The 20,690-nt window shown below is 38.0% G+C and overlaps 1 protein-coding gene and 1 non-coding gene across 5 annotated transcripts in view; both read left to right on the plus strand.

The window, feature by feature from the left end:
* Window positions 1-20,690, plus strand: part of Scp1 (Sarcoplasmic calcium-binding protein 1) — a 258,498-nt gene that overhangs the window by 228,863 nt on the left and 8,945 nt on the right. For 3 of the 4 annotated variants that reach the window (XM_071595328.1, XM_071595330.1, XM_071595329.1), the window contains 2 exons: window positions 5,389-5,555; window positions 12,042-12,171. In XM_071595328.1, the coding sequence (XP_071451429.1) occupies window positions 5,389-5,555; window positions 12,042-12,171 (297 nt within the window). Of the gene's footprint in view, window positions 1-5,388; window positions 5,556-12,041; window positions 12,172-14,214; window positions 14,345-20,690 lie in introns of all 4 variants that reach the window. The other variant, XM_071595331.1, reaches the window with a different exon arrangement.
* Window positions 4,214-4,284, plus strand: TRNAG-CCC (transfer RNA glycine (anticodon CCC)). Its single transcript has one exon. It is a non-coding gene; the product is annotated as a tRNA-Gly (tRNA).

Here is a 20,690-nt window from a genome sequence, read left to right on the forward strand (position 1 = left end):
CTATTCGTGATAAATGTAAAAGCCAAGCCAAGGGTCGTAAGCCAAAGCCAAAAAAGCCAAGGGTTTTAAGCAAATTTATGAAAATTTCTCACTTTCACTAAATTCTTTCATTTTTCTTCATATTTGCACAATTCTTTTGGCTCCGTCACATTCATACGAGTCTCTTTTAGATGGTTCTATGATTCATCGCCTTGAGGGTTTCCTGGCTCTTGACTTTTCCGATCAGCCCCGTTACTGTCAAACCGGGTATGCTTGGTGATTCGATTCTCATCTATTTTCTCAGCATAACCAAACCAGCGTAGCACACTTCTTTCACACTTGTCTATAATCCATAAATCTATCTCACGTTCATTGATATTCACCATACCTCTCCAATTTCTGGTGATTTTATCAAAAAATTAAGCACCCTAAACCCATCATTTAGGCTACAATAATGCGTATCACGCTAACAATAATATATTCTGTTTAATAAGAGTGGAGATAACAAGGGCATCGAAATAGAACGCATATGCATGCATGTTTCAGGAAGAGTCCTAGACATCTTATTAACTGCATTCAGCCAGAATTCCCTATGGTATTTTAGCAGACGGTTCAAAAGAAATGACTTTTGTTTTTTAAAGTTTCTTCATTTTGAAATTTTCAAAAGTTAAGTATATTGTTTTTTCCCATTTTATGCATGAGCTTTTCCCATAAATGACGTTATTCCAGTGAATAACGTTGAAATTAGAGAGCTAATTCAGCATACAAAGCATTGTTCGTATGAATGCATTCAAAGTTTTGTTCTTATAAATAAATACAAAGAATTGTTTGCATAATGTAGTTGACTATAGAGACTTGGCTTAGTAATATTCTTTCTTACATGTATATTTGATTTACAGCAGAAGCCTTTTTTAAACTACTTCTCAATGTAGAAACCCAATAATATTACCATATTTCTCCCATGGTTTATGAATTACTTTGAGGCTTTTAATTCCAAAATTTTGTCTCCCGAAATTCAAGCGGCCGCCCACTTCGAACTTGGTCGAACATTTCAGCCAAGGGGATGCTCTAATTTCACGGAAGAGGAATACAAAGCTTTGCACTCCTCAAGTTAAATTGACCTGTTTCTATCAAATGTGATTCATAATGGCAGATAATACGAGATGAATGAGAAGCTGCTTGACGAACTAGTGATATCTTTGCTGGAGAATATAATCAATATCAAATAAGAAATTTTGATTCCCATGTCTTATTTATCGCTGCCCAGCACAATAAATATATGCTCCTCTACCAATACCAATTTGGTAATATTTAAATTACCCAAAAAAACATTCACGTTTAACTGGCTTAAAGAAATTTCATTATAAAAAATATCGAGCGTAGATTGTATTATTATGAAAATTCCTAAATATAAGGCTCATTTTAGAAATTAATTAGATCAGTGTAGACATTTCGTATATCAATATGCAAAAATATAATTCTTCCATTACATTTTAGAGCAAACAATGAGGTATGCTTCCAATTCCAAATGTGTACGTTTCATTTGTTCTTTGTGCTGACCCTTTACTTTTAGCATTTAAAGGATGACCTCCAGAAAAGTTCAAACTCATTCCCTTCGAGTGGCCCTTTTGACTGCCCCGTTGTTGCACAGCAAGGAAGCAATATAATCCTCAGAGTAATAGAGAGAAAACACTTAAGGAGTGTGTTCATTTCATTAAATTTATTGCTATTGACACGTTAGACATTTTCATAAAACGTAAATGCCACAGTTTTTCCGCGTGACATTTATTGAAGCGTACAAAGAAGATCCAAATTTTGAAGACAGACGCATGAACAGATAATTTTAGGAATTGTTTTAATGGAAAAAATCTATATCCAAAGCATTCTACCTCCCTCTGAAAGATTGGGCAACATGAAGTGAGGGCGTTGAGGGATTAAAAGCGTGGGTTGAAATTAGATGGGTTGAAGGAGAAAGAGAGAAAGAGAGTGGGTGGGGACAGCAATATTCCCACGTCCCCAGGAGAAATTAAAGGTGGTGCTCTGAGTTGATTGTGCGTCAAGAAGAGGCGTCACATTTCGCCGATATGAGCAAGAAAAAATTAACCTGAATAATTTCTGTGGAATTACCCATACCATGGCATGGAGCATGGATCTCCCATGGAGCACTCTACGGATCAGGGACATGAAACATTGGAAAATGGACCACTGAAGAATAGAAGCCCCTGAAATATGATGCTGGAGGAGAATCTGAAGATTGAATGGACAAATTGAAGAACGAGGAAACCTACAGAAGAGGAAAGGACCATATGGGAAGCTTTACGGCAAAGAAGAGCTACATGAATTGGACTACACTTAACTTATGAATTAGTGAGAAACATTACAGAAGGAAAATGGAAGAGAAAATCCCGCGAGGAATACCAAGGGATGAGAATATAGGACAATTTATGAAAGACGTAAAATAGCAAATCTATCAGGAGTTGAAATGGAATTAACACTGGATAGAAAAGGATGGAGGGATACAATGAATCACTCTAAGGTTTAAAATACTAATGATGAACCATTCCATCTGCTTTCTCAATCAAAGGGACAAAAAGACCAAGAACTACTTAATTAATATGAGCATCTTCTCACTTTTAACTGCATTGCCTTTGTCACTATGTAAGATCACAAATACCTTTCGGTTGGCCCGTACATATTTCACTTTGTTTTCCGACGGGTACTAGTGTAAATGATGCGAGCATATGAATTACCTCAAACGTGACGAGCTGATGCCGCATACTTACTGGGAAAACCTCCTGGTGCTTTTCGCGGAAAAATACGCCCGTCTCAGCTTTTACCTTCAAAAGTCAAAATGGAAGATAAAAAGGTGGGGCAAGATCTTCAGGGACAAAGTCTCATCGCGGAGTTTTTAAACCCTAGGAAAAAGTGATCAAAATGTTAGCATTCCAGTTCAACTTCATTACGAGACCAGCGAAGCAGGTTGAAGGAAGATCGATTATAAGTAAAGGCTAATCCATTATCTATGAATCTCATCTGGTGACAAAAAAAGATTGGAATATTCCCTCTAAAGATGAGATTTAAAAAAATAGCTCGCAGTAATCATTTCAAATGGGAAATGAAAAGTGTGGGTTTCTACGGATTCGTCCGGGCTCTTCGACCCGGAAAGGGGGATGAAACCAGAGTATCTAGTTGGATAAATAATTGACCACACGCACAAAATTGCGGTCGCCACGTTAACGTCCCTTCCAAGTGCAGGGCACCTCAAGGAAGATACTTGATGGAGTAAGCATTAAAAACAAAATATCCGAGAAAATCCATCTGTTGAGGGGGTCGAAATAAAAAGGTTTTCCCGTTATAAAAGTTGCTCATTTTAAGTACGCGCTCGAGAAAATAGCGCGACGCCATTATAGTGAGCAATCCGATTCCATTCTCCAGCGACCGAAAAAATCCTTCCCTCAACTTCTTTCTTTCCTTATTCCTTTGTCAGACCAAGAAATGGATATTCTCGCGAGCAGACTCGGTCGCGTAGAACCCCTTAGAGGGCATGAAAGGGAGATTAGTGAGCGTGGAAGGGGTGGGGCGAGAATGGGGAAAGAGTACAAACGCTTCTCCGAAGGACGCCTAAGTTAGTAGCGGGGACGGAAGAGCAGAAGGGAAAGGATACGGAATGGAAAATATGCCCAGACCGTGAGACGTACCAGTAAGTTCACAATGTGCTTAGATGTACATCGCTGCAGAATGCCGGCGTCTCAAAAGCATTCAGGAGAGTAAACACGTCATAATGGACTTTCCTTCGACTCACTCCGAGCCTCGTGGATTGCATTTATATATTTTCATCGAGTCATTTCAGATCTCACTCTTTTTCTGCGGTTTTAACTAAGAAGTCGGTGTGCATGGTATTCTATCGAAGAAATATATTGCCCCTGAGAAGGGCAAATAGGGGAGAAAAAAATGTAATTATTATATCGCGACCAATTGCCATCGATTCGGTTTTTTGTAATAATTTTCGTTTCCAGCGTATCTGAATCATTTAACAGATATATAAACAACTACCCCCCCTATAAGTTTCCAAAAATGCATCGAATATTATATTTTAAGAAAAATCTTATCGCGATTCAATTGTAACTGTGTTCACGGCATATTACGCAAGAGGTAACACACTGGATTTTATTTCCAGCAACGACCAAATTAGTGATTGCTGCACTAGATGTAAATTAACGGAGAGGATGCCACGGCACTGCTGGTGTAGTGGTATCATGCAAGATTCCCATTCTTGCGACCCGGGTTCGATTCCCGGGCAGTGCACATCTTTTTTTTCCTCTTTTTAGTTGTCAAATCTCCTCAATAGCATTCTATTTTAGCAATCGGATTTTTTCATTGCGCATGCAATTTTTTAAAGAGTTCTCTTCTAGAATGGACTTGTTATTATCGGTCAATGTTGGTTGATGTCTTATTTTACGAAAATTGTGAAAAATTCAGATGAACATGAACTAGTGCTTCTAAATGAACCTGTTGTGAGTACACATTTTCAGGTTATTTTAAATATTTTGGAAGGTCAATATTTATGTTTAGTTAAACTGAGAGGCAAACAAGCAAATCAAGAAGTAAGATGAAATAGGTGTGAAGTCCAAAAAAAATTACATTAAATGAGCGAGAGTAGAGGCATTTAGAGAAACAATCTTCGCATTCAATAACTAATGAATACCAGCGAATGAATCGCATGAGCGCTTGCAAAACCCCTTTGGGTGTTATGGTTGATTGGGAATAGTGATTGATTTTACCTCTAAGAATACAACTTAATAGAATTGTTGTTCTAATGATACTAGCCAATTATTAATTGCACCGCTCTCGAAATTGCTGACGGACGAATTATCATCCGTTGCAAGAACTTTCAATAAATTTTCGCCACTAGAGGCACGATTCTGCTTTCAACGAAATTCCAGTAACCAGAAAAATTTAATTGAAGGCTTAGTTTTTAAATTGACAATCCAAAATATACCTAGAATTTTAATCCGGAACCTTGTGGTCAGAGGCCTTATGCTCTACCAACATAGTCTATGTACATGTAAGAGACGAAATCCCTCAGGGTAAATCGAAATAGTAGGACGCCGAAGAATCCTATGACTTGCACACTGATCTATGTTACAGAACCCCACCCCAGCATCGCACTGGTATGTTCTATATTGCAGTAGAGTATGATGATCTGACCCTATTTTATACCCTATCCTAAAATCCTTATTTTATAACCTATCGTGAATACCATCTTTTGTAGTCAAAATATTAACCTAAATTTTTCATACTCGTATTTGGCAAAATTTAAATTCGATAAATCATGGGCGCCAATACTGAGATTTTAACTAACACACTTTTTCCCATCTCTTCTTTTTCCTCGTTTCTTCCTGGGTGCAGACGTCGACAATAATGGCTACCTCGACCGCCACGACTTCGAATGCCTGGCCCTCCGAGCCACCCTTATGGAGAAGAGGGGCGAATACTCAGCCTCCCGTTTGGCCGAGAACCAACACATCATGATCAACCTCTGGAACGAGATCGCCGACCTGGCGGATTTCAACAAGGTAAGGAAACCACGATCAGTGCAATCAGTATACCTAGCCTAGATCAATTTATTCCAGTGTAAACATTTTTTCACACTGTTAATTTATTTCATGATTATAAATACATTAGTTTACTCGGTTTTTTTCATGTCGGCGTCATCGATCATCTAAAGATGCAATTTGTGCGTACAATTTTGCCAAAATTACTCTCTCAATTTAGGATAGCATCTCTGAGAAATCAACTTTCCGATTTCTACGTACTTGGTAATGTTTTAAAATAGTGCGATCATTGAAATTCATATCATTCTATTGACCTGCGTAAAATTCTGGATTGCTCCACGAGTATTAAAAAGTGATTACCTGATTTCATAGAGAACTAAAGATGATATCAAACCCTTAGTTCAGTGAATGTACGTAACAGCAAAAAACATTACAGACTGTGTATTTCAATCTCAATATGGAACGGCATTTGACTTTTGTATGACTAGTGCCCTGCCATGACGGAACCTATCACACTGAACTAAAAAAAACTTATGGTGTTTTGTGCAAATTAGTGAGAAATGAGAATGATTTTACACTTGTCTTCGATAACTCCACAATCAGCTTTAAAGAATTACCACAATTTGTTATTTATCACAAACACAATTTGCGTTATTGATAGAATTGAACTCTTACAGCTAGTACTATTGAATAAATGAAAAACTCCTATAGCCGTAAACAGCTTTGTCTGTACCTGTTTACGGCTATTGGAGTTTTTCATTTATTCAGCAATTTGCGTTCATAGGTCTCTAAAGGTGAGGCGTTTAAATTCGTCGCCCCTCAAGCATTGATTCTCTTCTATGAAAAACTAAAATATATGAAATTCTCACTACCAGCTGAGCCTTTATTTTGTGATAAAAGATCAAACTTTTACATTTTCTTCAATGATAAATAATAAGGTACATTATACAGTGAGGATGATTTTTGAAACATTAAAATTGCAGAAAAATGGTTGATTTAATTATTTGAGTTTAAAGTATTGGGAAACTGAATGGGTAATAAGTAAGAATGGGTGGTCAGTAAATTTGGTAGTTAATTATTAGCTGTGCTTTGTAAATTAAGTGAAATGCTAGGAAGCACCAACAAAAATTTGGTATGGAAGGGATAGGAGTCAAAGTAGGCGGGTGGTAGGGTAGTATCATGATAGATTTTGCTGATGATCAAGGTTTATTTGCGCAACCAGGAGATAAATAATAGCCATTTCTGAGCAAAATCAGTGCCAGAGACATGAGATGCAAATAAATCATAGCAAAACGAAAAAATTAAGAATAGATGCGAAGCAGTAAGGACATGAGGGGCGTTGGGTACAGCTTAATTTACAAATAGGAGGGCATGACAAATGAGAGATTATTTAGCAGGCAAGGAAGAGGGATGAAGATTGTTGTTGATATGGATGACATGAATGGAAACAAGGTGAAGAGTCTGGGACCAAAATATGGTTTATACCCATACCAAATCATGGAGTGTAAAATGTAACGCTGAGGAGGGCTAAGGAGATGCAGAGGTGTTAATTACTAAGAGAAACAAAAATTTTTGCAATTTTAAAAATATGCTGGCTTAATCAAAAACTAAGCCCCAATGTTGATAAAATGTATGTTTTGTGTTGATTAAGTGATTCGAACGGTAGGAAATGAAACGGTACAGCGATGCACCGTTTTTTCGACATGAGCGCAGACACAAAACATCATACAAAGGTCAAATATTTATTTACATTGAGAAATTTTAAAATAGGGCATTATCTTTTCAATAATTAAGTAGTTTTCCGATCTCAAATTCCAGTACCGTGGAATGTTCTGTGCAGTTTTCTTAATTTTGAGTTCTCAGAATAACCTAGTTTTGAGCGCAAAAACCGGAGCAATGACATTTGTTAGTTAAAGTTAACTTGTGATCTTATGGTCTGCTACTCTGGGTCCCTCCGGTTGTCTCTATGAAAAATGACTTAGTATAATAAGAGGGCTATAAGCGGATCGTACTGTTTTCGGAATGCACTTACTTACTTCCGCAGGAACCTCATAGTCGTTCGGATTGTAACGGAGTCCTGTCTTTCACATTCTCGATATACTATTTTTCACTCTAAGCAAATCTCTTGGAAATTATATTCATTTAATACTTTTTGAGGATATTCTTATTTCGTCCGGCATATTCTGATGTATGAAAGGAAGTCCATTTTCGTAAATGAGTGATCTTTTCCAGAATTACCATCTTGTGCACTGATTTTCGTTGTCTCTGAATTTTTTTAGAAAGCACGGGACATACACGAAATTAGCTGCGTCATACAGCCCGTTCCGACGTAAAATCATCCTTAGTCTTCTTTCTCATCCAACGTACTCATTTCCATTGCGTCGTAACCTGAGGCGTACATAATCATGCAATATCGGTATTGCTTATTTTTCTCCATTCGAACGTAACGACCAGTGGTCACGAAATGTGAGACATCGCCGCAAGGAAACCCAGTAAAAATATCCTGCTATTCAGCTTGAGTATTTGTGATAGACGATAAACTGCTACTGCCTAAATAGAGGGGAAAATAAACTTCTTGATAGTGAATGGATTTTACGACCATAGAAAGGTCCCTTCTCTTGTCATTCAATATACACCGAAAAAAATGAATAAATAAGTAACAGAGCTAGAATTTTTTCCCAGGGTAACACTTCGTTACGTAGCAATGCCTATCGATGTTTTCCTGCCTGATTCCCCAAAACGCATTGAGTTTAAAAGAGCAGAACTTTGTTTATCTCCGTTTTTCTGAGAAGGGCTGGGTTGGTGACGAATCAAAACGTATGTTTGAGATTTTACACACGAGCAATAATGGAAATTGATTAAATATATTCTTTATTTTCCTTAAAATGTTTCCGAAATATTTAACTGCTTCTCAATATAACCCTTCTGTATTCACGAATAGAAATTTAAGGTGCATGATTAGTTTTTATCCTAAAATATTCTATATAGGTTGTGCGTGTTTAAGTACCAAAGTTTGCTCTAACTATTGATGGATGAATTGAAAATACCTTTAAGCTTGTGAACTTTCTTCACAGTGACACAGAAGACAACGTGTAAGGCGATGACTACGAGTATGATGACTGAACCCATCCTTTGTCGGTTATTAAAATAATTGCGTCAAGCGCGGTTCAGAGCATGATGGATTTAAACTATTCAACCCAATGATAGAAACGCAATCGGTGCTTGAGGTCCTTTTGCAGACTTTGTTCCTAAACAAAAAAAATTTACCAACCTTGTTGGAGTGAGCGGAATAACCCGCACTAAGACTTTTGTCTTCTTAGCCGTCCAATTTGTTATCTCTCTCAAATTGACGGGATTTTTGGATAAGGATTTGGAAAATCAATACTAGTTCAAACCGTCCAGCGTCGTGATCGGGCCACAATACAAGTATTCACCGTAAAGTGTTTAACGATCATCGCTCTAAATTAGGCACGTATTACGTCGACCTCTATGCCTTAAAAAGTTCCCTGAGTAACCTAATGACGTTTTTACAGTTACTCAAAAAAAAGGTCAAAATTCAACAGTAGCTGGTGCCATTGGCGTAGGCTGGCACGCATTGTAAACCTTTTTCGTTGAATCTAAGCGATCAACTTGTAGATGGTTACCAACGAAACAATTATTCAAAATATTTTACAATATGATTTTAAGGGCTGTTTTGAAGAAAAGCTTCAAAGCCTTTTACACTACATATATTTGCATTAATTATTGAAACTTTCCGATTTTCAGGGGTTAATTGTGATTCTCTTTTTTTACTATTTGTAAATCGCGAGGTTACCATCAGACAAATAGTTTATTGTTTTTGATACATTAGGTTGTTATTACAGATTAATTTCTGAAAGGAAACCAAAGCTCAAGTAACTATTATAACCTTTCCGTATTTGTTTCATTCATTTGTATCCTGTTTCTAGCCATTTTATTGAATTTTTCAGCTTGTAATCATTTGTGTTTTCCGGGATGATTTTTGGGCACTTGTATTCCTGCCCGTCCGAGAGAGCCGAATGGCAGTACGAAGATGTCTTAATTAAATAAATCAAAATTCGTAACATTTGTAGGAAATTCTCAATCAAAATCCAATCAACTAAAAATCTAGTTACAAGTTATAACAATTAGCAGTGTTTCGTCAAAATTAGTGATCAAAACAAGCTTTGGAGGGTGTGCGAAGAGAAATCTACGAGGAGCAATACAATGAAGAAAAACCAAGACATGCCGCAAAGGAGAGGAAAAACGTTTTTGCTTAGGATACTTAATATCTGTGAGTTTCCCAAAAGTCATTGCCACCAAAGGTCAAGCTCGGAAAAGTTATAAAGAAATTTTTTACCCAAAATAAGATAATTCTGTATTGCAATGTGCCGGGTTTACCATTTCGTTTGTAACTATACGATAGTGTCACATTTCATGTACTCTGATAAATTCAAGATACTCTTATACATAGGAAGATTTCACTTCAGCGTAAGATGAACGAGTCAATAAGAAACTAGTCTTTATTATGATAAACCCATAATTAATATGCATTACTAGCTCAAGGGTTAAGAAAAGTAACGTGGTTGCTCATGAAACCTCTTTCATATTCACTTAGTAGATAATGGAAAGAAAAAAAACACTCCGCAATTTCCTCAAAGCCGTGTATGATGCAGCCTAGATAAAGTTTATCATCCAAATTCATTTTTATGTTTCATTCGTCTGCGTTTATCTTTGGCTGTTTTGGATTTTTTCCTTAGAAATGTTCATCGTTGCGTGTGTTATTATGAAGAAAGGAATGAGGACTGTTATCGTTGAGCGAGCACAAAATGGTTTCGTGTGCTAAGGATTCAAATGAACTAATAATGTGAAAGAATTCTTATTATGGACACGTGTAACGTAAAAGAATTCCTACCCGTCGGAAATAATACAAAACTTATGCCAATGACTATGCTGAAGTAATGCTGCTAGAAGTTCTCACTCTTCAATACCGACTACTAAGTGGACGAGTGGAGATTATTGATTGGTAAAAAAGAAGTTTCAAAGCATTATTGATTAGACAGAAAAGTACAAAGAGACCTGAATCTTAGCAATTCGTCCTATGATCCTTGAAAAATTTAACCTAATGCATCACAAAGATCAAAATTAATGATGACATTTGGATGACAGTTGATTGTATTATCATACCATTAATATTATTCAAACAGTAGGAAGTTACGTGTATCAAATTTATCTGTTTCCATGATTCGGACGACCAAGGATCAGAGTATAATTAAAAAGTATCAACCACGGTGGGAAAATCAAAAACCAACACTTTTAAGTGTTATTTTATCCTCTATATCAGACTTTAACAGCTTGTGAAAGTTTTTCTCGTGGAAGGAAAGTGTTCCGAGTGCACATGGACGACATTTCCGAAGTCGGTCAAATTCGAAATAGAAGGGTTTGATATTTGATTGCTCGAGAATTTGGAAACTCACGGAGGTGAATGAGTTGTAAAAAAATTGGAAAATTTTGAAAATTTGGCCTGGAATGACTTGAAAAGGATCTTCAAATGAAATTCTAGGGGCATCACAATAATCCCAAATGCGAATAAACGGTGGGAAAAAAATTCTCTAACACTACATGCTCTGAAATGAAAGTTCCATGAGCGTAAGGTCTCATTTTCTGAACGCTCTTGCGGAGTGCTTTCCTAAGAAAATTGGAGCAATCTTTGAGAAACAAGTAAAAAGATCCCATCAAGACGTAGAAGAGATACTAAAACAACAGCGATACAAAGGAAGTGAAACATCAACGCGACGGCAGCCTACTGTCGGTCTCAGTGGAAAGAGGAACAAAGAGCTGATTACAGTCGCAAATGAAATTTTCATCTGCAAAAAGACGCCAATTGAAATCAAACAAAATTTACAATTCTTAAGCTTAAAATAATATAATTTGATCCAAGTAACATTCTCAGTTGTTACTAATTTATATGTTATCTGTGTTGAACCAGTTAAAACATAGGAAGAAAGTACAATAGACCTTTTAATATTATCTAAGTACATGTATATTGCATACGGTAAGCTATTTTCTCAATATACACCAATCAATTGTAAATATCCTCATGTTACAGAAAAACATTTTAGTCTATTTTTAAATCGGTACTAAAATATCTTTGAAAATTGTCCACATACTTCCAGAGAGGTTTTGATGAACCAAGTATAAAAAACCCTGGGTTATATGAAGATTTACGACATTCTGAGAACTTGAAATTCATGGACCACATTGCTGTATTACTCTGTGCTAAATTTGCGAATTATAGGGGCACTTCGTTCAAACATTTACATTTAGGAACAAATCAACAGAGCTAGGACCCAGAAATCATGCTACTTTTCCTTTTTTTTCGTGACCCTTTCATGAAGAAGCGTAAATTTAAAATGTAAAAGAACGTACATTGGTATACTTCTTAATGATGAATATCAACGATGCATAATAACTCTTTCATTTGTTTCGAATTCGAATCCACTTCTACAGGATGGCATGATCACCACCGATGAATTCAAGACGGCAGTGAAGCAGACTTGCATCGGAAAGACATACGCAGAGTTCCCACAGGCGATGAAGATGTTTATTGACTCCAATTTCACCACCATTGACATCAACGGTCAGAGAAAAATGCCTTCTTTGCTGCCTCACCTCATAACATTCATCTGCGTGTTGCGACGTTGATCCTAACCTGACTAACGATTTGAGCTTGACTTGTTTTTTTTTAGAAAACGCCTGGCAGATCAATTTGTGCATGACCCCTGGGACCGCAGTACGCTGCATGCACTAACAAATTAGCTTACTAGACTCCCCCTTTGCTTTCAGCCTCCGTCGCCACGGGCGGAGGAGACGAACGCACGGCAGCCAGCGTGATGGTGAGTCCACAGCCATATGCCAATGCTACCGTTGGCGCGCTGCTGAAACCGTAGCGACACAACTCCGTCCGTAAATGCTAACCCTTACCCGGTCCTTGAATTTTTAACATGGATAGGATGGCCTGAAGTATTTCGGAACGAAAATTTTCCTTCGTAGGATTTACGTATTGTAAAGTAGATTCAACACCCCTCACGATCAAGAGTAACTTTTCCGGAAATACCACGAGCATGACCCCAATTTTCACCTTTCAGAGCTAAAAGCCATCCATAAATATGAAAAAATGTACACCAAAAACAAAAAGTAAAACAAATTGTTTCCATTAAACATAAACTTTAATTTTTATTACCAATTGTCAGTCTAGCAATACAGGTTTTTGGGCGATCTACACCAAATTCTTTCATGTTGACTTAAAAAAATACATTTGCTTGTCTCCACAAATCTTTGATTGACCCAATTCCTTCTATGAGTATTACAGACTGGAACATCCCAGCACCAATTAATAACTATTCCCTCCACTTTTTCGCATGATGAATCTTCTTTCGTTTTTCACTGTTCATCCCGCTATTTCTATTCCTCTTCAAAAACATGACTCAAAAGTTTTAAATCAATGCTCACAATCTTTCCTTCAAGAATATGCTTTAGAAAAATACCACTGAACCCATATAATAATACGTATTTACATCCATTACCTATTCTTCGTCTCTTCATTTCTTTAATTATTTTTAGATAACGTATATTTTACCCCATTATAAATACTTCTATACCCATTTCGTCCTAATGAAACGCAAATACATGAGGTGTTGCACCAACTCTAATTTGTGCCGTAATACAGGTGGTTTGCACCTGTAGTTTGATGATTAATTAGCCTTCGTATTTCTTTAAAAGTTCAAAACGACTAATTTTAACACCATACTTCATCCGGCGAACTCATTAATGACTGTAATCTCATGACGATTTATTTCTCATCCATATCCTAACTAGATATGCACACTGTCTACTTTCAATTTTACCCTCAAAACTTTCCATTTCTCTTCACATAATTTCCTTGGCGTACAAGCTTAAAAAATACGCGAGAACAAAACCACCAGTAGTTCTCACCAAAGTATGCCTGACCATCACAATTCATATTCCTTAACCTTACTGAGGCAGTGTGATCATGATGCTTCACTTAACGGCAACATAAATGTCAACAGCCCCACTGCGGAGCAAATTACAAGTGTGGTCTCACCTCACAGTACATCCTAGTACAGTTTTACTCATAAAGTTAACAGATAATTTTATATATATTTTGATATACTTCCAAATAAGATTCCACATTATTGCAAACAATATTTCAACGAGATTAAGATGGAAAACACGGGGAAAGGTTTTACAGGAAAGAAGTTTATCGCCTATCTCAGCTTCAGTTGATGCAGAGAACCAGGACGTGGAGACGGTGCAAACGCCCCATATAATTAACTATAATTGCGTTTTCTTCCACAGATGTGAAACCAAAAAGACCTGAGCGTGTTCTCTGTCTGAATCACTCGAAAAAAACATTTACGTTCATTCTTTTACTCTTTCATCATAGTTGTTGTTCGTTCTTTCATACGAATCTTTCGTCCAAATTGAATAATATTGATAATCGAGTTTGTTTATTTTATGACTCACTGAACCAACCCACCCTGGTGGTTCTTGTTGATTCTTAACACTATTTTCGTTCTCTTCAACCCTGGTAACCTCCACATTGGCCTTTACCCTCCTCTTTCCCGATTAACATCACGTGGTCGTGGTCACCGTACGACAGGATGGACAGGTGACCGTGGAGGAATTCAAACAAGCCGTGCAGAACTTGTGTGTCGGGAAGGGATACCAAGAGTTCCCAAACTCCATGAAGATGTTCATCGACTCCAGGTTTAAGACTTCTGACGTGAACGGTGAGTAGGAGAGGGACTTGACGAAAATATGTCCCAACTCCAGTTTTACGAAAAACGTTCGATAGAATTGTAGAGTTGTATCATATAGAATCAAGAATCACAGAGGAAAAGTGTTTCTCTTCAATGGATTTCCTGCTTGAAGAGGTATTTTAAAATAAGTCTTTATCAATAGTGCCACCGTGTAGTTTCAGGTATTTCTTAAAGAAAATTTGACTTGTTAAAAGAAAAAAATGTTCAGGGTAATCTTTTTCACTCTCTCTTTCATAAAACCGAGTGGGTTTTTTTGAAGTTCTTATGGTTTGAACCCTAGAGTAGAGAGAGATTGTCCAGACTTCGTCCCAACTACGAGTACATCAGTCTTCACTTTTTTCAAAAAAATTTCCCGGTACACAAACCTTCTAACAAATAAAAACAACTTTAGATAATTGAAAAATGGGTAAGTTTCTTCCTTTAAGTGTACAAAAATATGCATTAAGCTATTTTTCAACCTGTCACATAGTTTCAATGACGCTGCCCCACATCTTTCCACGCGTTAAAGACTGAGAAATATCCAATTAATAGTAATCCCCTCCCAACGTTCAAATGTAAGAAATTAATTTGCCTATGTCTAAAAAACTGATCCTCCACACCAAAATAGGGACAATTCCTTATTAATACTCTGTATTTGTATATTTATCATCAATTAATTGAGTTCACATCAATTAAGAAGTTCCATGGTCCCTTTCCGTGTGGGCGAAGGATTTTCTGGGGCAGTAAAGAGTAAAGTGGTACAAAACCCTAAATCACTACTCCGAGGTTGACTTTAGAGTAATCTTTTATGCTGCAGAAGATGTTCAATAAATATTTGGACCGCTGGATGTGTCGCCCCAAAGAATGCAACATCATCATTCGGGGAAATCAAAAACAACAATGTACAAGAATTCGAACCATTTTTTCAGTCGTCGATACTAAAAGTAACTTCTATTTCATCTTGTTAATTTATTGACAGCATTTCTTCTTGAGTTCAAGGGAAAAAATTGAAAACACCATTGGATAAGTCATACGAGTTACCTCTTCGTGAGGGCAAAGGATTTTCCTAGGGAAGTAAAAAAATGAAGTGCACCTTACATTACTTCATCATTACCGTGCTTAAGTTATACGGACCGTAGACATTTGTAAAATAAAGCGAAGGGTGTAAGAGGGAGCCTCCCCATAAATATGAGGGCCTATGAATTACACGCCGTTTTTTGTCTCCCCCGGTGAAAACGTTTACTCGTATGCCAGTCATCCCTGGGGATGCATAAGTCGGTATTTGGCAAACTTCTCGATTGGCTTCCCTAATCCAGGACCCATTCCTCACACGGGCGTCTATTTTACGCGGTGCGGTGAGAAGGCCGGCCCACAGATCAGAGAAAGGTATGAATTCAATCTTGCGGGCAGGAAGGCTTTGAGGCCACAGCTGTAAAAGGGGTTAACTTTCGCTACGTGCGAGAACAAAATGGGTCGTAAAATTCAATCGAGCGATTAAAATGGCGGAAAGTAAGCCAATTAAATCAGTTAACTGGCCAGAGAGATCCAATCTCGCCGCATTAACCGGCCTGAATAATGTGGCGATCATTTAAGGTAAGTACCACGCCCAATGAGGTCATCGGCGGAAGATGGGGAATGTGAATGGATCCAAATTGTACGAGTATTCTTGCTATGGCTTTGTTTCCTATTATTAATTATGACAAAATTAAACATTGATAATTTTTTACAAATTTTACCTCGAATGAATTTTACCTTGCACATCACAGGATTTTTCCCAAAAACTCTAACAAACTGAGAGAGATGAATTCGAGAGGAAGAAAATATAATATGTACTTACTAATGATAAATTTTCTGAGCTTGATTATCCATATTACTTTTTCTGGCGGTCTATGAAACCGAAGAGAGACTAAACCCAGCATTAAATGCCATAAGTAGGACACTGCAGGATTTTATCTTTTGAAAAAACATCATTATTAGGTAAATCAATGTACTTATCGCAGAGATTCTGTTGAATGAGATACATGTAGGGCAAATTTGCACGAGAGCAATGTTCAAACACATCTTAACAGGAGGTTCAGAGTATTACGAAAAGTGTGCACTCACGAGAGCCTATCAAATGTATATTTCGCATTGTGATACCTCATTGCTAGATATCTTCAAGGGCCTAGGTAAATTTCTAGGACGGCCGTAATATCCCCGTCCCCAGGATGGACTTTCCAATACTTTCCCGATTGGCGCGTACGCGAAAAAGAGATCCACCTCCAAGATTGCTCTTGTATAGTACCTTACGTTTTCATGAATACTTAATGCATCTTATGGTAACTTTAGAGATCATGTGCTCACTCCGTTACCTGCAAACGACTGAACCCCAGTGCCCGTTTTTAGACACCCTAGCTTCGCCCGTTACCGTTTCTACTACACGCGAAATGTATTAAAGATGGGATATACTTACATAATGGTATTTTCTGATGAGTACACAGAAACAATTGTTGATATCACTGGCTCGACACTCAACATATAAATATAATGCCGTACTTTCGTACGAGTGCATCAATGCATAAATTAAAATCTGCGTCAATATTAGCACTGATAAATAGGTGTTTAAGAAAATTTGATCGAATGCTGTACTTTCGGAAATAATGTATACAGTAATAACACTACTTTTTTATCGTTTTTTTCATGAAAATATATTGTAAAACATATTATTTCATTAACCTTTTAAACGATAGCTTGAAAACGTAATCTGCCACGGTGGAAGTTATGTGTTCATACCGTGGGATTGGAGATTAAAATGTATTTTTGTAACTTTTGTAAGTTTCCTTTACCTAGATGAGTTTTCTAAGTTAAAATGGAATTGCAACATAAAGCATTAGGCAAGATAATATTTTGCAAGGGATGCTATTTTCCAATAAAACTTAGAATGCGGCAACACGAAAAAAACAGGATATTAATTTGGCACTCATCCTCACGAAAGGCAGCCATAAAATCCCCGTCAGTTCCCAACATTACTTAAGTTAACAGAAAAAAATGTGCGTGACTTCGCTTTGATATTTGCTCTTAACTCTATAAAGTAAATGTGCTTCAAAGTATCTTAGATGTACCCGTTCAAGTAAACCATGGACTGGCACTCAGTTCCTTCCGTATCGTCACAATCGCAAGAAGTCACCTACTGGTATTTCCAGAACAGGCACTATACATTAGCACCGAACTTTGATGCGCGGGGTAGAAACCCATTAAAATAAAAATTTCACCCAGAAGAGCCAGAATACCGGCATTTTTTCCCGTCCAAAAAAGGGCACTAATCACCCCATCCAGCAGTCCTCATCGCCGCTGTATCATCAACCGCCGCTCAATCAAGAGCAACGCCACGGGGGTCGATCGCTTCCCAGAGCCGAGGGGGAAATGGCGGCGAGATACCCGGGGAAGAGGAGGAATAAATAATTGCGTGGCCTGGGAAGAGAGAGGGTTGGGAGGAAGAGGTGGGGAGGTAAAGGCGGAAGGAAGGGGGCAGGAGGGATATGAAAGACCCCGTCCGACTCACCTGCGGCTTCATTTTTTATAAAAAAAAAGGGTTACGGGTGGGATCCTGATTAGCCCGAGTTTCCAGCGGGAGAAGCGAGACGGAGGAAGAGGGAGAAAGGGGTGAAAGATTAATTTTAAAAAAGAGAGAGAGAGAGGAAGAAGGATGCGGGGGGGGAAAGAATCAGGGGCATCTCGCCCGGTCGCAACCGGAAAATTCATGGCCGACGTCTCATTATAGACTCCAGAAAAACTTTAAAGTGCAAAGTGCAAATGTCATCGTCACCAAATATCGTGTAAACGTCTCCTTAATTAGCAAGTCACATTAAAAGTATTCCTTTGACAACCAATAGGATTCCATCCACCTTGCTTTTTAACATATCCCCACTAAGCCGCAAATACTGCTGTGATTTCAGTCTGTATTCAAATTGTTAAATATTTGAATGCTGCCTAATGGGAAAATGTGATGAATAAATGGCAAAGTTCCTACTTCTGCACGTATACACGTCGCAGCATTAGCTACGTTTTCTTTCATTCAATATTTTACTCAGTTTTTATCAATTTTCAAACTGACATATGGGTAATTTTCCAAAAAATCATAAAATAAAAAAATCGTCTCAATAAACCTCATTTTCCAAGTGTTCCTACTTTTTCTACCACCAAAGTTACTCACACCGAGGTAGGTTACATCTCTAGTCATCCTATGATGCCACATTATTTGTTACAACTGGCTGTACAAATATGAAATGCCACCTGAAAATAATATCGGTGTACCGTTGATATTGATGGCTGAAACCACTTGTATTGATGTTGTACCACATTAGAGTTTTTATGGAAATTAATAGAGTTTTTACTCGAATCTCAAGATGCTTTGTCACAAGATGTCTGATTTTCCCAATTAAGACACTTCAGGAAACGGTCCAAACGAGGTTCATGCTGAGTAGGAATCACTCGGGATTCAATGGTGGGATTCTTCCAGAATATTATCCCCTTTCCCCCAACAAAAGAATTTCCTATTGGATTTTCTTACAGAAAATAAGCGGTTAAAATAGACTTGTTTTGAAACACGTGAGTTTTTTGTGTTTTGCGTTCGCTTATCCATTTTCACGTGGTCGCGCGTCTGATGGTGGGCGGCGGAACGTTTCTGGGGACGAGAAGATGAAGGGGACAGGTGGCATCTCTCTGAAAGTGTGGGAAGAGGTGAGCACGAGTGTTGGAGGAGGCTGGTGGAGGACGGAAAAACTCTTTGGCGAGGACTGGAGACAGGGGCGAAATATAAAAACCAGCGGAACTTCCAAATGTTTGGCTAGGTCATCACCGCGCCTAATAATTCCGTCTGGTGGCGCGAACTTGCCGAGCATCGCGGCACGACTCATTTAAGAATCCCCAGCCACCTTTCTGGGAATAATTAACATTAATAGACCGCCATCGTTTCACAGTTTTTATTTTCTTCTTTAAAATAATCTTTTTCTTCGAAAAAATTATTTAAAAAAACATAGCTAATGGTACGTTGAAAAACTTCCACTATGTCCACTGGTTAAAAGCTAACGGTCCCTTAAGAAAGGTTATGGGCACTTGAGCGAGATGAAACAATCTTTATACGCGAAAGTAATAGGGTTATGTCCCAACAGATGGACTGGAGGCAGCATCAACTCTTCCTTGTTAACAATTGGGGAAACTACCATTCACAATACATCAAGCACTATTCCATGGACATTTTGAATGAAGTAAAAGATTTCTTAGCAAGGCTTGATATAGATTAACGGTTTCTTTTCATATCAGTAGAACTGAAGGAAGACACTTCAATTGTCGTTTGACACCAATGCATACATCTAGGGAAAAGAGACTTCATCTTGAGAAAAAATTCAAAATATAACCTTTTGATGTTGCTACCACTGCTAGAAAAAAGAAAATATTTTGCTTTAACTACTACCTTTCTTAAATTTATTTTTCATCCAATTTGTGAAGTTTCTAGCTAGCCAAATGGGTTGTGAGAGTCCGCGTTGGGAAGCATTATCAATATCTTGTAATTATTACTCGTGAATCACAATTACCATCTATCAATCAACGCTACGCTCCTGAAATTACACCTAGAAATACTGTACTTTCGAAAAGAACTTATGGCGCATATTACTGTGCTTGGGTTTCAATGATGATAAAAACACAATTAATTCCGCTTTTCAAAAAGGTAGGTGTGCTCCATCACAATTAGTTTAATATTTGAATAGGTGCTCTATGAGAACGAGTTTCATACTCATTGAGCAACTTCGGTGACTATTTGGCAAGTATGAGACGCGTCTTCCAGGAATGGACTTCCGCTAATGGGTAGTAGTAGTTTTGAGGGGAGGCGACCGACAGCTAAGGTCATTTGCGCCATAGGGGATGGATAGGAAAGGATGAAGGGTGGAGAGAAACCCGGCGTCGGCATTAGCCTACTCTTTACGAAAGGCGCCAAGGGGTCCGCAGTTTAACGTCCCATCCGACGGACGGCGTACTCACTCAAAGTGCCCTCCACAAAGCACCTCAAGTAGGGATCGAGATACCTCTGAAAAATATTCAACACCGCCGGGATTTGAACCCGCGCCCTCATGGTGGGAAGCCAGTACGTTAGCCCCCGCACCATCTCGATCCCCCCCGCTAATGGCTGCAGAGAAAATTTAGAATGCGTTACTGACACCTGACAGGGCTCAAAGTGATTTAATTGTTTTGACAATCATTAACACTTCTTTCTTCCTTTAAATAAACAACCGAAGATACAGCCACTCTTCATCTAAATTTCCTGGCTTGTTTACTTAATATTTTGACAAGCCAGTCGTGT

Source organism: Hetaerina americana, unplaced genomic scaffold, assembly GCF_022747635.1.
Source record: "Hetaerina americana unplaced genomic scaffold, ioHetAmer1.1.p SCAF_7, whole genome shotgun sequence".
NCBI lineage: Eukaryota > Metazoa > Arthropoda > Insecta > Odonata > Calopterygidae > Hetaerina > Hetaerina americana.